The sequence below is a fragment of the Papio anubis genome, chromosome 7, assembly GCF_008728515.1.
Source record: "Papio anubis isolate 15944 chromosome 7, Panubis1.0, whole genome shotgun sequence".
In the NCBI taxonomy this organism is placed as follows: domain Eukaryota; kingdom Metazoa; phylum Chordata; class Mammalia; order Primates; family Cercopithecidae; genus Papio; species Papio anubis.
The window spans coordinates 39147394-39165991 of record NC_044982.1 but is presented as its reverse complement, the minus strand read 5'-3'; the positions used below and the strand labels follow the sequence as shown (position 1 = coordinate 39165991).

The 18598-nt window shown below is 49.8% G+C and overlaps 1 protein-coding gene across 8 annotated transcripts in view; it reads right to left on the bottom strand.

Moving 5' to 3' along the window:
* The window catches only part of TMEM229B (transmembrane protein 229B), a 46156-nt gene that overhangs the window by 6243 nt on the left and 21315 nt on the right, over window positions 1-18598 (bottom strand). For 2 of the 8 annotated variants that reach the window (XM_031669098.1, XM_009211777.4), the window contains exons 1-2: window positions 11688-18262; window positions 10152-10324 (exon numbers count right to left, since the gene is read on the bottom strand). Coding sequence is in view for 1 of the 8 variants with exons in the window: in XM_031669099.1 (XP_031524959.1) it covers window positions 10152-10269 (118 nt within the window). In the remaining 7 variants the exon portion in view is untranslated. Of the gene's footprint in view, window positions 1-10151; window positions 10325-10655; window positions 11604-11687; window positions 18263-18598 lie in introns of those variants that run through there. The other 6 variants (XM_009211776.4, XM_009211771.4, XM_031669097.1 and 3 more) reach the window with 5 other exon arrangements.

Below are 18598 nucleotides of genomic sequence, written 5' to 3'. Positions count from 1 at the left end.
GGCCTGCTTCAGCTGAAATGTGGTGGCATGTGCCTGTAATCACAGCTACTTGGGAGGCTGAGACAGGAGAACTGCTTGAACCTGGGAGGTGGAGGTTGCAGTGAGTAGGGATTGCACCATTGCACTCCAGCCTGGACAACAAGAGCGAAACTCTGTCTCAAAAAACAAAACAAAACAAAACAAAAAAAGCGATGTTCGATAGCTCCCTATTTCCTAATGAAACACAACAGCATCCTTGGCCTGCCATTCAAGATTCTTCATGATCTTACCCCGATTGACTTCTTCAGCCTTTTCCTCACAATCCAGCTCTTCCTGTCTTTCATTTCCTTGCCTTTGCAGGTCCTATTCATTCTATTAGGCCTGCCTTTCTCCTCTTACTTCCGTGAGTATAAACCAGGTTACAGGTTACCTTCAGAACAAAATCTCTTTCATCCCCTCAGGTCCCAAGTCCTCTCTTCCTCTTCTGAATTTCTACAGCACTTACTCTGTCTCACTCCCTTTGGTACAGGTTATTTTCTGTTATATTATGTTGAGAATTTCAGTCCCCAGCCAGACCTCTTTCCTGTGTGCTGCACCTATAGCTCCTGCTCTTCTCTAGACAGCTCCCCGTAATATCCCACAGGCATCCCAAACCCCTTTCCTAAATCAAACCCATGGGCAGGTGTGGTGGCTCATGCCTGTAATCCTAGCACTTTGGGAGGCTGAGGCAGAAGGATTGCTCGAGCCCAGAACTCTTGAGTTCAAGACCAACCTAGGCAATGCAGTGAGACCCTGTCTCTAAAAAATCAATAAATAAAATCAAACCCATTATCTTTTCCTCAAAACCTGTTTCTCTCCTAAGACCCCCACCCCAATTAATGGCACCAGCATGCACCCAGTTAGAACCAGAGGCCTCGAAGTCTCTCTGGCTTCCTCTGCCACATCCCCACCCTAACATGAGTTCCTGAGAGTGAGGGCCTTGCCTGCCTGGTTCAGCACAGTATACCCGGTCCCTGGCACAAAGCCCAGCACACAGTAAGCATTCGAGAAAAGAATAAAGACATCTCTTAGTTAGCAATTGCCATATAACAAATCATCCCAAAAACCCTGGCCTAAAACAATTACTGTCTACTATTACAGCTCACATGTCTGTGGTTGGCAGACGGCTGGGGCAGTGTGGCTCTGCTCCTCCTGTCTCTCATCCTCCTCTGGGGCCCAGTGGACTTGCCTGGCCATATTCTTCTCATGACAACGGCAGAGGCACAAAGGTGAGCAAGCCCAGCAGCACAAGTGTGGTTCAAGACCCTGGTTAAGCCATGCCCACAAACATCCCACTGGCCAAGGGAAAGCCACCAAGTCAGCTACCAACTCCCACCCTTTCTATCTCTTAAATATCTTTGGGATCCATCCCCTCCTCTTCATTATTCTTCTCATTGCTGCCACTGCTCTGGTTCACGCTCTCATCATGTCTCACCTGGATGACTCCAAAGGTCTCCCAGCTTTGCCTTCTTCCTTCTAATTCACTCATCACAGGACGAAAGAGTGTGTAGAAAAAACGCAACCTTTCTAAAATGCAAATCCAATGTTTCTCACCACTTAAAGCCCATGAGTGAATCTTCAACATCTACAGAGTAAATAAAGCTCAAACCCCTGGGGACTGCTGGCAAAGCCCTTCACAATTTGTCCCTGCCTCCGATCCTGTCCTCCAGATCTCTACCTTGCTGTTTTTGCTACCTGGGCCCCTCCCAGGGCCAGTGAACCCTCCTTAAAGACCCAGCTCTTCCTCTGTGAGGACTTTCCTAAGCACCCTGACTCCAGACTGTCTGCCCACTTCTGCACCCTCCCTTCTCTGTGGTGATAGAGAGCACTCTGCTTTGCTGGATTCATCTGAAGGCCAGCACCAGCAGCCTCCTGAGGAATGCTTGTTTAAGATAGCGGTAAGAGAAAAACGCAGGATTCAAAACTGAATATTCAACCTAACTCTGATTCTGCAAAGGCATGCATATGTGCACATATACAAAAAAATTAAACAACAATCATCTCTGGATGTGATTTTTTTCTTTATATTTTTCTGCATACTTTTTTTTTCCTAACAAGCATGTATAACTTTTATAAAACTAAAATTTCATCTTAAAAATGCTTAAGGAGCCTGGACACAGTGGCTCACGCCTGTAAACCCAGCACTTTTGGAGGCCGAGGTGGGTGGACCATGAGGTTAGGAGTTCAAGACCAGCCTGGCCAACATGGTGAAACCCTGTCTCTACAAAAAGTACAAAAATTAGCTGGGCATGGTGGCGCGTGCCTGTAATCCCAGCTACTCGGGAGGCTGAGGCAGAAGAATTGCTTGAACCGGGACCCGGGAGGTGGAGGTAGCAGTGAGCGAGATCATGCCACTGCACTCCAGCCTGGGCTACAGAGCAAGATTCTATCTCAAAAAAAAAAAAAAAAAAATGCTTGTGGAGGCTGGGTGCGGTGGCTCATGCCTATAATCCCAGCACTTTGGGAGGCCAAGGTGGGTAGATCACCTGAGGTCAGGAGTTCGACACCAGCCTGGCCAACATGGTGAAACCATGTCCCTACTAAAAATACAAAAATTAGCCAGGTGTGGTGGCATGCGCCTGTAATCCCAGCTACTCGGGAGGCTGAGGCAGGAGAATCACTTGAACCTGGGAGGCAGAGGTTGTGGTGAGCCGAGATAGCACCACTGCACTCTAGCCTGGGTGACAGAGTGAGACTCCATCTCAAAAATAAATAAATAAATAAATAATCCTTGTGGAATGAATACGTATTCATTGTATTCATACATCATATATAGAACGTGTTCAATGAATTTGCTAAGCAAATGAACTCAAAGAAACCTGAAGTCACATAAAATTAATGCAGGCTCTTCCCTCATGGGTCATCCAACAACAAACCATGCCTCACAGGTCTGAATATGGCCAGCTGGTCAAGCTCAGGGGCCCCAGATGATCCTAACTGCCTGAGTTGGAATCCTGGCTGATGCTTTCCACCTGTGGGACCTAATGGACGCTACCCAACTACCCTGTGCCTCAGGGTCCTTGTAGGTAAAGTGAGGATAATGGAAGTAATAACCACAGAAAGCTGTTGTGAGGATGAATGAACTAGTACATATACTCTACTTAAAATACAGCTAAGGCTCCAGAAAGGGCAGCTGTCATTTCTGGCACAGAGCCAGGCTTCTGGACATCCCCCTCCTGCTTTTACGCCACCTCCTACCCGATGCAGGGGCACTGTGCCCCTGCTCTCGGCAGCCTCCAGGCAGCCCTTCCTGTCAAGCAGGTTAAGTCTTCATTGCAACCCTGAGCACCAAGCTAGTGAGCCAAGAAATCCGGTGGCAATAATAACCCCACATATGGCCCTCAGGAAAACAAAACTCCCACAGACATCCCAGGAGAGTGAAGGTGAGCCTCCAGCTGCCTTGTGGCTACTGAGGGATGAATGGAAGAGGAAGGGTGTCAGAGCCAGCCCGAGGGGCAGGCTTGAAAAGACGGTAGAATGAAAGGGGCACAGCCTCTTACCCCCTCATTTTATCCTATACCTCCCACCCCCAGGCAGGAGAGAACAGATCCACGCTCCAGGCAAACACACTGAGGAGGACTGAGGGCCTGAGACAGATGGCACAGCACAGGGATGTGGAGACCTCTGGACCTCCTACCCCGACTTAGGCCCCAGGACCTGCACGGATGCCCCTGGCACTCCCAGCCCCCAGGACCTGGGCTGAGGGAAGGGGAACCTCACAGGGGCTCTCCTGCAGCAGCCTGACATGACTGCATGGACCTCATCACTTGGGCCAGATCCTGGGCCTTGAGGCTGACTTTAAACCTTGCTCTTCTTGCCTCTGATCTCTCTGGGATGGTCCAGAACAGTTTCCCAGCTGTAACAGATGGGAGGGTCCAGTCTCTTCCCCATCCCCAGCAGATAACTTGGGAGAGTTAGATCTCAAAACCCTGGGAGCAGAAGCAAGATGAAAGGGGTAGCTGTCAAAGGGACAGAGAAACCTAGGGTGAGAGACAGCAAGTTGCTGAACAGAAGAGAGAATGGAGTTCATGTCTGTAGTCCCAGCACTTTTGGAGGCTGAGGTGGGAGAATAGCTTGAGGCCAGGAGTTTGAGACCAGCCTGGATAACATAGCGAGATCACCATCTCTACAAAAGGAAAAAAAGTAGCCTGGTTTGATGTGGTGTGCCTGTAGACCCCAGATGCTAAGGCAGGAGGATCCACTGAGTTCAAGAGTTCGAGGCTACAGTGGGCTATGATTGTGCCACTGCACTCCAGCATGGACAATGAGCAAGACCCTGTCTCTTAAAGAAAAGAAAAAGAAAGAAAAGAAAGAAAGAAAGAAAGAAAGAAAGAAAGAAAGAAAGAAAGAAAGAAAGAAAGAAAGAAAGAAAGAAAGAGAGAGAAAGAAAGAGAAAGAAAAGAACAATGAAGAAGCAAGATGGGGGAAAGAGAAACAGGGTGTGCCCCAAGCCCAGATTCTGTTTCTGGGCAGCAGGAAGCCATGGGTAGTAGATGGAGGGGAAGCACACCACAGCAATGTCAGACAGTGTCCGAGGGTGGAGCTAGGAGAACATAGCTGGTCCATGCAAGACCAATGGGGGAAATGAAAGACCTGGGTCAGGGCAGAAGATGGGGTTGAAGACAAAGGAATAGGAGACAGTGTCATTGGCTGAGGTGGCAGCTCCCAGTGTGGTGGGGGAGATGATAATATTAGAGGCTGGGCGTTGACTTGGATGCGTTTTCAGAACCCCACCCTCCAAACCCATTTCTAATCAGCACAGGAGCTGTGCTTAACTTTGAACTAGGACAGGCTCACCCACCCCATACAGGGCCTAGACAGGCCCCTATTCCCTGCCCTGGCCTCCAACCACCTGACTCACTGTACCCCTGGGCCCCTTCCACTAGCTCCTTGCTCAGCCCTGGGATCAGAGCCCTGGTAAAGCCTGCAGCAGGAAGAACTGGCAGCTCAGGGGACCTTGGCTTCTTTCTCCTGGTGACAAACAAAACTGTCCTGAGACCTGTGACATGAAGATAGGACAGCCCAGGAACAGAAATTCAGAGTCGATTGAAGTGGAGGAGAGTGTGAGCAAGGTTGAATGCAGGAGGACAGTGTTTGGAGAGCAAAGGACAGCTTCACAAGCAGGGTTTGACTGAACAACACTCAAATCCAAGAGTCCTCATACCTGATGAAAGGGCCTGGGCAAACAGAGTCCCAGCGAAGGGCCAGGACTCAAGGTGACTTGTGAGGGCTGGGAACTACCCCTCCAAGGGAACAGGTGATGGGGAAGAAGAAGGGGAGCTGGCTTTCAGAGCCCTGCTCACTAAGAGCATCTCACCGGCTGCTCTCCGAGCCTGCTGTTCCACAGGGTGGCAGGGGACACGACCAGCAGTTGAGAGGGGTAAAGAGGCTGCCATAAAAGTCTAAGACAGGCTGAAGGCAAAACCAGATGGAATAACTGCCCTTGGTCTTGTCCAAAACTCCCATCTTGTTTCAGGGGCCTAAGGTGCCACAACACAATGACTCTGGGAATTTTGTCCAGAGAAGCATCTGGCCAGAAAATCGGGATTCCCCTTCCATGCAACCGGCCTGAGAAGGCCTTCCGCTTTCACCCCACTCACTTCCCAAGCTTCACTCCCTAGCCCCAGGGATGCCCATCACTACAGTTCTATGTTCTGGGGAGACCCACAGCCCTTCTAGGAGGCCCCTGAGGGCAAGGCAGTGGGGGACAGCTTCAGGAACCCCTGGGTGGCTCTGTGCTGAAGGTGAGTGGCTTCAATGAGGAAAGGGCAGAAACTTCCCTGAACTTCCCCTGTGGTCATCAAGTTAGCAGGGAGGAAAACAGGGCTTGCTCAGGGCCAGAAGGGAAGCAAGTGGAGGGAAACTCCTGTAGCCACTGGCTGGTGCACATGCCGCAGATTTCCACCCTCTTGCTGTGGGCACCCACCCAGGAAAGCCCCTGGGATCAGTGATACTGCAGGCCTTGACAAAGTCCTCCCTCCACCTCCCAAGTCACAGTGATAATAATAACCAGGTACTCTTCTAAGTATTTCCATGTATTAACTGAAAAAAATCCTCAAGCCCATTTTACAGATGGGGAAAGTGAGGCAGAAAGAGACTACATTTTTTTTTTAAGATGGAGTCTCACTCTGTTACCCAGGCTGGAGTGCAGTGGCACGAACTTGGCTCACTGCAACCTCTGTCACCCCGGTTCAAGCGATTCTCATGCCTCGGCCTCCCGAGCAGCTAGGACTACAGGGAGCGCCCCCACACCCAGCTAATTTTTGTATTTTTAGTAGAGATGGGGTTTCACCACGTTGACCAGGCTGGTCTCCAACTCCTGACCTCAAGTGATCTGCCTGCCTGGGCCTCCCAAACTGCTGGGATTATAGGCATGAGCCACAACGCCTGGCTGAGCCTACATTCTAATAACTATAAAAGGCAAGTCTGGGATTCAAACCCCACAAATCGGGCTCCAGAGTCTTTGCTCCTAATCAGCACACTGCACTGCCCCCGAGGCTGACTACAGCCTCCTCTGAGGGCACCACCATTTTCTGAGTTCCTGCTTCTGGAAGGCTGGGATGGTATGTGGAGAGACAACAGGAAGTAAGGAGAAGGCTGTGAACTTCCAGGTGGATCATTAACAAACATCCCAACTGAGCGTCAGAGCTCCTAACGGCTCCCAGCCTGTTCCTCAGGATCCACCCAGAGGCCCTCTATGGTCAAAGCTGACAGTCACAGGACCGTGACAGTAACCAACCCTCAGGCCTCAAGGCATGCGCCACTCAAAGGCCCCTCACCAGGACACACAACCCAGAGGCCCCCTGACTGCCAGCCCACCCCAGTGCTCCTGGGAGTCTCAGATGGCCCAGCCCTGCCATGGAGAACTACCCCTCCAAGCGAACAGGTGATGGGGAAGGGGAAGGGGAGCTGGCTTTCAGAGCCCTGCTCACTAAGAGCATCTCACCAGCCAAGAGCAGGGCCAGCTGCCCAGAGGAGCAACAGTCAGCATGTCAGGAGCAACGGTCCAAACACAGAGGATTTTAGGGGGGCTCAGATCCCAAGCAAACCCCAGCAGGAGGCAGGGCAGGGTGAGTGGGCTTAGGGGATGGAGTCAGTTCTGGCACAGAGGTCCCTGGGGCTCAGGAAGCAAAGGGCGCCCTGCACGGGGGAGCCGGCGGGCTGACATCCCAGACCTGTATGTGGCTGCCTTGCTGTTACCATTCAGATCTCAGCTCAGCTGTCACATCTCAGGGACTTTTGATTCCCCAGTCCAAAATAGCCTCTCTGTCACTCACATCATTCCACTTTATTTTCTACATAGCACTTTCACTTTCTGATATGTTGCTTCTTATTTATGGTCTGTCTCTCCTCAACTAGAATGAAAGCTTCATGAGGGCAGGGGCACTGTCGTGTTCACTGCTGTGTAATCAGTGCCTAGAGTGGTGCCTGGCAATAATACCTAGTAATACTTGTGGAATGAACGGATGGATGAATGGGCCCAAAAAGGCCCAGGCCCTTAAACACTGATGAGGGCAGGTATAAACACTAGCTGCCTCAGTCTCTCTTCCCTCCTTTCTTGAGAAATATAGCCTTATAAAATGTTTAATTCTCGCATTTAATTTTTTTCTGATTAAAGCAACATGTGCTGAAATTTAAACATTACAGAATGACATAGAAAGCAAAAGTTCCCTGTAATCACACATCTTAGAGAAAGTCACTATTAATGGTATGTTGTGTAGTAATCCAGATTCAATTTTATTTTTTAAAAAGCCAATCCATGCATCATAGAAAAAGCATTCATAGGCCAGGCATGGTGGCTTACACCTGTAATCCCAGCATTTTGGGAGGCTGAGGCGGGAGGACTGCTTGAGCCCAGGAGTTTGAGACCAGCCTGGGCAACATAGTGAGACCTCATTTCTAATAAAGAAAAAGCATTCATAATTCCAGGCTAACAGAGATTATCATTTCTCCTTTGCAATATTTTCCTATGTATGTATTTAACAAGTCACCATAATATACTTACTCTGCAACCTGCCATTTTTACTTGTCATAGCTATTTTTCCAAGTTGTTATATAGCCTCTGTGCTCGTGATTATAATGGCTGTGTAATATTCCAGCAAGTGGAAAACTGTAATTTACTTAACCTAGATGTCCAAAGGAAACAACTGTTTCCCATTTTTACTACTGCAGATGATATAACGAGAATTACCTTTAATGCCTGTAATGGAAGAATTTAGTCCTTTTCTTCTCTGGTAATATTTCCTAATAAGATTTCTTAATGGATAATTCCAGAAGGGGAATCACTGAACCAAACGGTACAACAGCCTTAAGGCTGATGGTATAAATTGCTGTGGGGAGATGTGTCTCCCATCTGAGTCATCACGCTCCCACAGAGGCATCCATGGCCATCTCTCTACCTCCAACCCCTCTTCTACAGTCTAGGCTTGCTCACACCACCCTGGCTACAAATCAACTCAAGAACACACTTCCTGAAAAACACTCCAGTCAAACTGACTTTGCAAGCCCAGGCTGAGTGGAAAACAGATTCTGGCCCTGAATTATAAACTCTCAACTATGAGAGTCAAGATCTACCTAAAGTGGAGAAAGACCTGATTACTCCTTTTCTACTCCCTGCAAATTCCTGCATGGAATCTGAAGCTCTGGGCTCCCATGGACCAGCCTAGGAACTCCTAAAAAAGCTTGTCTCTTCAAGATTGCAAAAGCCCAGCTCTGCCTGCCATGCCTTCTGGGGAACTTCCTTCCTGCAGGTCTCTGATCCCACCAGGCTACAGGCCCTGCATAGACATAACAGCCTTCAGGCCAGACAGGCCTCTGGGAGTTGGGAAAGCAGCCAATTGTCATTTTTTAAGGCATCATAATTAAGGAAAAGCCAGGGGCTGAGGCTGGAAAGAAAGGCCTGTAAGGACAGGCAGGGCTGTGCAGTTAGGAGCCTCTCGCCCTACCTCGAGCTTGTCTTGCTGAGGAGGAGATGCCGCTGCTGACATGTGGCAAAAACAAGAGGACCTGCTCCTCCAGATCCCCTGGTGGTCATTCTTATCGCAACTAAGGCTCACAAATCTCCCCACCTCCCAGGGCCCTGGATGCCCTACTCCAGGCCTCCTAGACCAGCACCACATGCATTGCTCATGGCTTCTGGGCAGAGTCCAGTCCCAGGTGATGCACGGTCCTCACTGCACAGATCTGAAGCCTGACGGCCAAAGTAGATGCTGTTTCCCAGGTGTGGGTGCTCACTTCACTCACGCCAGCAAATCTGAATGATATGGTTTGGCTGTGTCCCCACCCCAAATCTCATCTTGAATTCCCACATGTTGTGGGAGGAACTGGGTGGGAGGTAATTGAATCATGGGGCCAGGTCTTTCTCATGCTGTTCTCGTGATAGTGAATAAGTCTCATGAGATCTGATGGGTTTTCGTTTTGTAGTCTTGCTCTGTTGCCAGGCTGGGGTGCAATGGCATGATCTCGGCTCACTGCAACCTCCGCCTCCCAGGTTCAAGCCATTCTCCTGCCTTAGCCTCCCCAGTAGCTGGGACCACAGGTGCATGCCACCACGCCCAGCTAATTTTTGTATTTTTAGTAGAGATGGGTTTTCACCATGTTGGCCAGGATGGTCTCAATCTCTTGACCTTGTGATCTGCCCACCTTGTCCTCTCAAAGTGCTGGGATTACAGGCATGAGCCACCGTGCCCGGCCAATCTGATGGTTTTATAAGAGGGAGTTTCCCTGCACAAGCTCTCTCTCTTTGCCTGCCACCATCCATGTAAGATGTGACTTGCTTCCCCTTGCCTTCCACCATGATTGTCAGGCTTCCCCAGACACTTGGAATTAATCCTCTTTTTTTCTATAAATTTTCCAGCCTTAGGTATGTTTTTATCAGCAGCATGGAAACAAACTAACACACTGGGTCTGGCCTGGCTTTTAGAGGCCATGTGGCCATAAGACGGCTCCAGCATGTGATGGCCCAATATTGCTTGACATTCCCCTCCCATTGCAGAACTGCAGCCCTGTGACAGGACCTTGGATGGGGAACAGACTCAGAACTAGAACCTCCAGACTTGTGCCCATGCTGATGAGGTGCTGAGCAGGCAGGATCACTGGGCTGGTGATCCCCTGGGTGCTTGTAACATACTCACTTATCACACCCTTGAGTGTGCAGCTCACAACAGACATCAGGATCTTTGTCCAGGAGTGTCCCAGGATAACCTTTGTTGGCTGGGCCTCAGTGCCATTCTCAGCAACGTAGGCAAGCATCAGCCCTAGGACTCAGGTGATCCTTGGCTGGGGGGCTGGCAGCTTCCATGTGTCCCTGGAAATAAAAGAGGAGGCCTTTATCAGCTCAGACTGCCCCCAGCAGATCCAAGGCAAACACTGCAAGGACCTGGGCTCTGGGGTCAGCACCAGACACTCATCCCCACCTTGGCCACCAAGGCCCCCTCCTGCCCCCTCCTCTCTGCATCCAGTTTGCTCAGGTCTGATTAATCCAGCCACAAGAGTCTGGGATGGTCCTGGACAATCCACATGTCGGGGGTTAGGACTTAGGGCTTCTTGCCTGAATGTGTGCACACTTGTGAATCTGAGAGGAGCTATAATTTTAGAATCCAGTTACATCCTCATTCAGCTTCAAATTACATCCTCACCTTCACCCTGTAGTGGGTACATCTGTTCTCAAGGGCGGTCAGAACCTCATGGAAGGCAGACAATGTAGGACATCTGTTTCAGCATTTTGAAAGCAGAGAACAACCGCACATGCAGAAAAACAAAATGTGTGCTAAATCTTTCTATGTACAATTCTACCTCTCCAATATTTATTCATCTCATTTTATTATTTTGGTTGAGGCCCTTCCTATGAACATCAGTAGCCGGCTACAAGCTAATACAAATCTTACTTTATAATGCCCTTTGCCACGTACTTAAAAAAAAAATCAAATAGAGACAGGTCTTGCTATGTTGACCAGGCTGGTCTCAAACTCTTGGCCAACCCTCCCACCTCAGTCTCCCAAAGTGCTAGGATTATAGGCATGAGCCACTGTGCCTGGCCAGCCATGTACACATTTTTAATACTATCCCTAAGACTTGACTATTTAATGGAGATTCCAACATTTTTTGTTTTAATATGAAAGTGCTAAAACTTCCCTGAAAACCCCCTGGATATAGCACCATCTGCATATGCCCAAGGACAGCACTCAGGCCCAGCATGGCCCTCTGGGACAGCCCAGCCACTCAGAAGTTGAGAACAATACGTGGCTGGGGTGGGAGCTGGCACTCCCCCGTGGATGACCAGGCAGGATGGACCAGAGGCGCTGGCCTGTGCTGATGCCCATGTCCACCTTCCTCCCTCCCCTCTGACCCCCAGGCTCTCTGAGTAGATGCCACTTGGACCCTTGCTCAAGCTGACAACCTGTGAGGCAGCCAGGCAGCCGAGGAGAAGTGAAAGGGCAGGAATGGGGGACCTGAAACTCACTGTATGGTGTGGTTTCGGGGGGTGCCTCCCCTGGGTCTCCCCTCGGGGCCTCTGCACTGAGAGCATCACAGTGGGCTGCTGTACTCAGCCTTGCCTCCCCCTCCCCAGCTCCTTCACAAACGGGACCCTCCAACCCTCCCCGACCTGTCCATCTTTCCCGCTTCTCCCAGCCTGCCGGATGGCGGACAGGGGTCACCTTGGCACGTACCTATCACCTTGAGGAAAAGGCTTTAACGGGGCATGTCCGAACCCTCTGGGACTCCCTCTCCACCAGCACCACAAGGACCATGTGCCTGGAGAGTTCAATCCCACCTGTGGCGACTTCCCCTACCCTAGGCCCTCAGCCACATCCACGGCACAAGTCAGAACTAAAACAGAAACAGAAACCAAAGACCACATCCTGCCGGCACAGCCTGCGGGTTACTGCAGCCAGCTCTGGAAGCCCACTGCCTGCTGGGGTGCAGCTCCGGCACATGAAGCCCCAGCACTCAGAACAGACTCCTTTTCGGGCAGCATCCCACCAGACACCTCCCGCTTCCTGATTGGCAGGCTTTTTCCCCAGGAAAAACTTAGTTGCAGGGAGGAAGAGATGATGGTGCTGCAGGGGTCACACCTCTTCCTCCAAGTGCATAAGCTGTCCCTAGGCCTCACTGACACTCCCTATCCCCCAAGAGTAGGTCCCAGGAGACAGAGGACATGAAGCTCCTTTGAGGACTGCAGGACCTGAACCAGAGGTTCTTGGAGCATATGAATGAATGATGAGCCTTTATAGGAACTAACATATGGATGGAACTTAGATCCTCTCTCATGATTTTCTCAGGCTCCTGTGGGGCAGGGAGGGCAGAAATGGTCACCTCTATTTTAGAAATGAAAACACAGAGGGTTCAGGACAGTAAGAGATTTGGCCATATCCAAACATTTGATTCAAATCCCAGTCCTCAGCCTCTAGAATCACCCTGTCCCCATACGACATGCCTTGAAACTGCTTCCCACCCAAATCTCATCCTTAAGGCACATGTCTGCACGCAAGGGTCTTCAAGTCCGTGTAATCTACTTAGTCCGTTCCAAATAAGCTGCTTATTTTGCAAACTTACAGCTGAGTTTGTCCATGCAGCTTCTCGTAAATATGCCTGAGACGCTGCTGGGAGCATGAAGAAGCAGAGACCACCGGCCTGTTTCAAGCCCTATCATCTCTCCTGCCCTCCTCTGCAGCCACCATTCTGACTCCTTCTTCCATACCCTGCTCCCTCCTCACTCCTTTGCCGTGCCATCCCACAGCCTCCAGGTCATTCCATCACTGATGTTCCCAGGGGGATCTGACCATCCTTCAACTGAAACATGTCGTCCCATCTTAAAATTATTTCTTTGTATCTATTTCCCCTACCACACTATGAATTCCTTGAGATCATAAAATTTCTGCTGGATGGATGGACAGGCAAGGTGAAGAAGGGCCCAGCTACACCTAAATTCTTGGGCAACTGAAACATCTAGTGTTACTAATCAAACATAGCAATGTCTTGTGTTTTTCTCTAATTTCTGGGTCACCATCACAGATGGGTTGTCTCCCACAAAGCGCCATACATGTCGGTTTACTACAGGCAAGGCTGTCTCTGCAGGTGAAGGAAGCAAGGAGGGTGCTCACTCTCCTTTCTCCCATCTCCAGGAGTCATTGCACCACCAGAGAATGAAGAGAGGCAGAGTGGGCAGTCTGGGTTTGCGCAACACAGAAGACATGTCCAACATCACGCAAGGAAGACTGGGGCAGGAACAGACTGTCCCAGGCATCAGGGGAGATACTGCAGGCTCCTACATGGGCAAGGGGCCAAGCGCAGGTTCAGGTCAGAGAATAACAACTCCTGTTCTGTTATTTCTACAATGTGCTGGCACTCTCAAAACCCACATCAGTTTTCATGCACGTAGGATTCACTTCCCAAAGAGGCTACTGGCAGGAAATTCCCTTTGCATCATTTTCTCTCCTTTCCTATAACTATTTAAGGTAAGCTGGGCTTGCAGGATTGAGTCTCTGCTTCTCTGACCGGAACCTAAAAACCAGATCTCTCTCCCCGGCCCCTCATCATCTCCTTGGCCTGGAACCTAACACTGGAGACAGAAAGTATGCAGGCAAACACTACCTCTGTTTTCTTACCCCCACTCTCCTTTTCCTTAACCCTCCCCAAATCTCCCTATAAAGCAAAAAAAGTGTTTTTCCTTCTGCTCTCACAGTGTTCTGTTCTCAAAGCAGAACACTTCTATGACCAGATATGGGGTGGGCGTGGAGGGGGTCCCCCACCCCAAACAATTCTCCAGCGGACACCAGCTGGGTCTCCTACAGTTCATTTAAACTCTGATGCTGTCTATCCCGAGATAGCAGTGGACTCCACATTTTGAGGGCTCAGTCCCACAAGATTGCCCCCACTTCAGAGGCCAGTCACACACAGTAAATCATCACCTACACTTCTGACCAATTGGCTACAAACCAGGTTGACCCCCTCCGTGGGTTCTATTAATTTGCTAGGATGGCTCACAGAAGCCGGGGAAACACTTACCTTTACTGATTTATTATAAAGGGTGCAGATGAACAGCCAGATGCAGAGATGGATAGGGTGACGTATTGGCGGCCACCCACCAGCACCGCCACATGTTCAGCCACCCAGAAACCTATCAAATCTTGTTCAGGAGTTTTTATGTAGCTTGATCTCCACCCTCCCACACCTTTCTTGGAGGTTGGATGGTGGGGTCAAATGTTCTAATCCTCAATCCTCTAAGCATTTGGTCTGTCTGGTGACTGGCTCCATCCTGAGGCTGTATAGCCCCTCCACCACCCCACCACTTCCCCAGTAACTTCATTAGCACAAACTCAGGTGTTATCAAAGGTGCTTATTATGAATAACAAAAGGCATTCCTTTCACTCAGGAAATGTCAAGGGTTTTAGGAGCTCTATGACCAGGACCTGGGACAAAGACCGAATACATTTCTTATTACACCACACTCTGACCCAGGCGCCCACAAAGTAGAGAAGATGCCTAAAGGCCCACTGGGGAACCCTCTGGTTACTCAAAGCCCCCAGTTCTTCCCACGTGACTCAGAACAGCCACTTTTACTTATCCTAGAGTAAGAAAAGCCCTGAGCACAAATGGATCTGGTAAGTTCCTACACCGAGGAGGGGCCAAGCTCAACTACAAAAGCAATCAGTATTCCAGATCCCCTGAGGGGAAAGCCTGTGTCTGTCCAGCTCCCCTGGGAAGCAAGGAGAGGCCCAGGCCGTGGGGGCCTGCCTGGCATGGGGAAGGTGTGTGGAGATGGGAGCCAGGCCCCAACCACACCGGGCCCTGTCCTTCTCCTCTGTGCCCCTTGCTCTGAGCTTGGAAGCTGCATTGTCTGCCTGACATCTCTTCTGTCTCACTTGGAGACCACCTGTCTTGTCCCTCTCCTCTCCCCCTTCCTTCTCCCTATGTAGCCCACTCTATCTCACATGCCCCTCTCAAAATCCCCCTCTGAGCAAACCCTGACCACCCAACTCCACCACCTTGGAGGGTGGTCTCTGGTCCCATGTCCCTTTCCTCCCATTCCCACCTCCGGCACTCAGTAGCTGCTGCTCACTGCCTGAAAGGCTGGACAGCTGCTGGGCTCTCTAATTAGCTGCCTGGCCGCCGTCCCAGAGCGAGGCATGTGTTACTGTAAAGAGCTGCCTCACCTTGCCTTCATCAATAATCCCCTATGCAGATCCCATCAGGCAGTGGCTGAGAGGCCCTAGAATACTCTGCACGTAAGACCAGGAAGCCCTCTCCTGTCAGCCAGAAAAAAGAGGCAGTGGCCTCACAGACTCACTGGCAAAGTGACCAGGATTTTATCTGGGTTCTCCCAATTACTGCCCATGTCCTGAGGGTGTCGGTGTCCTGGAGGTTACTCCACCACACTGCACCTTCAGAAGCGACGAGGACCCTGCCCCTTTGTTGCCTCACCAGGGATGCAGAAAGAAGCCCAGCAGGGCTTTCAGAAGACAAGCCTGGACTGCTCCTATGGTGTGACACTAGGACTCTGCTTTTCACAGCCTGTACAACCAAGCCACCCAGAGATTTCTAAACAACCAAGGAACTTAGTACAAGAAGTCCTGTGGTAACTGGTTTGTTTATTCAAGGTGTTGTATTCCAGTAGTCAACAAATATTTATTGAGACCCAGTGAAGGCCAGGTACTGTACCATGTGTGAACAAGACAATGGTCCTGCCCCCTTGGAGCTCACAGGCAGGTGGTAGATCAACAATAACTAAGCAGTCCCAAACATACTATAATTTCTAATATTATGCCATGAAGATGGGGAAGGCCAGGTAGGGGAAAGAAAGAAACCAGATGCTGGAGGGTGAGTCTTAAATGTTAAGGAGGTAGCATTTGGGCACAGGTCAGAAAGATGAGAAGAAGCCATGCAAAGAACTTTGGGAAAAGCATTCCAGGCAGAGAGGACAGTTAGTGAAAATACCCTAAAGTAGGAGAAAGTTAGACAAAGTTTGAGAAATAGCAAGGCCAGAGTAGCTGGTGTTAGGCAGTTTCTCTTCAAAGGTTTCAGTACCTGGTTCTTTGTTCTATTCTGAAAGTAATCTTACCCATCCATCTATCAGCCCTCCCCATCTTTGTTGCACCCAAACACACCCAAGCATGTCCCATCACCTATGTACTCGTCTTTCCCTTCAAGTGCCCACCCTTGCCTCCTTTGATGATGTCAACAGTAGCCTATCGGAATTAGTTTAGATTGTGCGGTCCAACCCCAGCCAACACGGGGAGGACACAGGAACAGGGTCTGCGTTAGGGATAAAAACCCCTGCTCTCCTTTGTTCAGTGTGCTCCTGTGATTGTAACTGACAAAGGCAGCACCCTTCTGCAGAAGTAAATTGCCTTGCTGAGAAAACTTTTTTTTGCCTGAGTGCTGGTTTCACTTTGCTACACTGAGCTTTATTTCCAACACTGGGGGGTCAGTGTGCTTTGGATGCTGTCAATACCCTGCCTGTTGGGGTGAGCATCAGGCCCCAGCCTGGCCAATCACAGCACCACATTCCCCTGGTTCTGTGATTGGTTCAGGGATGGATACATGCTCCAGTCAGAGCCAATCCTGAGATTCTTGTTGGAATGGCCACAAAGACTACAAAAGAGGAATCTTCTTTTTTTTTTTTTTTTGGACTTGGAGCTATAAGGATGTCAGTCTGAAATTGACAAGGTAAGGCCAGGGACAGTGGCTCACACGTGTAATAAACTTATTTATTTATTAAAAATAAATCAGTTTTTTGTTTTTTTTTTTAATTGAAGGATGAGAATTGTTCTGGGGAATCTGTGACAGTTGCTGTCTGCTCTCCATCTGAACCAATTGGGACCGTTCCTTTCCTTAAGTAACAGCCCACAGGAAAGGCCAGCATGCAGTCAGCTGGACACTGACCCCAGCCACAGCAGGCACCTCCACCATAAGCCTTAAGCCCAACAACCCCTGCCCTTCGCTCAGCCCCTTGCTGGACAGCTCCATATACTGAGAAAGCACCCAGTCTTGCTAATGCTCAAAATATGGCTTCAAACAGCACTTAGGCAAGAGTAATTAAAGGGAATGTTATCTCAGTCAGTCTCTCATTAGCCACGTAATTAGACTGCTGAAAATAATTAACATTCCTTTTGACAAAGGATAAGAGGACCCATTACATTCATTAGGACAGCCTCAAACCAGCCTGAGAAAGGCAAGAAGAGAATTTAGAGATGAGACCCAAAGAGGTTATGCAGCTTTCTCAAGGTCACAGTGCTAGTAAGGGCAGGGCTAGGATTTGAAGCCAGGCAGTGTGCCTGTGGGTTCTGTGCTCTATCAGAGAAGCAGCTATGGGGGCTACAAGGTTTCAGCCAGCAAATCTAGGCACAGGAAGGGCCCTGAATTGGTGGTTATTGAATTTGGAGCAGCCAGGCCAGTCGGCCGTGCCCCTGCCCACCATGCTTATACTCTGGACACTAGGGTTGAGAAGTAGGGGATGCCTAGACCAGTTCTTGCCAGTGCCCAGCAGGTACATCCCACCCTCCTGTCCACAGCCAGTGGTGGCTGGCTCTGGTGCACAGAATCAGTGTTCACAGAGAGGTGACCTGAAGACCTCAAGATCCAACAGAGGAACACAGAACAAAGGCTCATCCAACATTTGACAAGAACCAGGGCTACAGAAGAAGCACCAAATTTAAAAACAGAAGTGGCCAGATGCAGTGACTCATGCCTGTAATCCCAGCGCTTTGAGAGACTGAGGCAGGAAGATAGCTTGAAACCAAGTGTTTGAGACCAGTCTGGGCAACATAGTGAGACTTTGTCTCTACACAAAAAATTTAAAATTAAATAAAGCAAATGGGGCAAAATGTGAATCACAGGTGAATCTGGGTAAAGAATATATGAGTGTTTTGTACTGTTCTGGCAACTTTTCTGTACGTTTGAAATTACTTCTAAATAAAAAGTTTGGAGGCAAAAACATCAGGGACCCTCTTGTTAGGACAGGGGGTGGGGCCCAGAAACAGACATGGAGGCAAATCCAGGGAGAACCACACTGGTCATCAGAGGTCTGCACTGGGCACAAAAATTCCAGCTCTGGGGTTTCTGCCTGCCAAATCCCTCCTGGAAACATTTCCTCTTCCAATTTGGCCCTCCTTTTTCTTGCTTCTCCACTGAGTTACTCCCTCCACCTCCCAGGATCAGCAATCTTGCAGAAGGCATCCATCCTAATGCCAGAAGACAGGGTTAAACCTTGGAGTCTATTCGCATATGTAGTTAGTATCTCCTGGAGATGGAGTTTCACTCTTGTTGCCCAGGCTGGAGTGCAACGGCACAATCTCGGCTCAGCGTAACCTCCGCCTCCCAGGTTCAAGCGATTCTTCTGCCTCCGCCTCCTGAGTAGCTGGGATTACAGGTGCCTGCCACCATGCCCAGCTAATTTTTGTATGTTTAGTAGAGATGGGGTTTCACTGTGTGTTGGCCAGGCTGGTCTTGAATTCCTGACCTCAGGTGATCCACTCACCCTGGCCTCCCAAAGTACTGGGATTACAGGCGTGAGCCAACATGCCCGGCCAGCCTTCTGGATTTTATATTTTATTTCCCCAAAGTTCTGTGCTATTCCGAG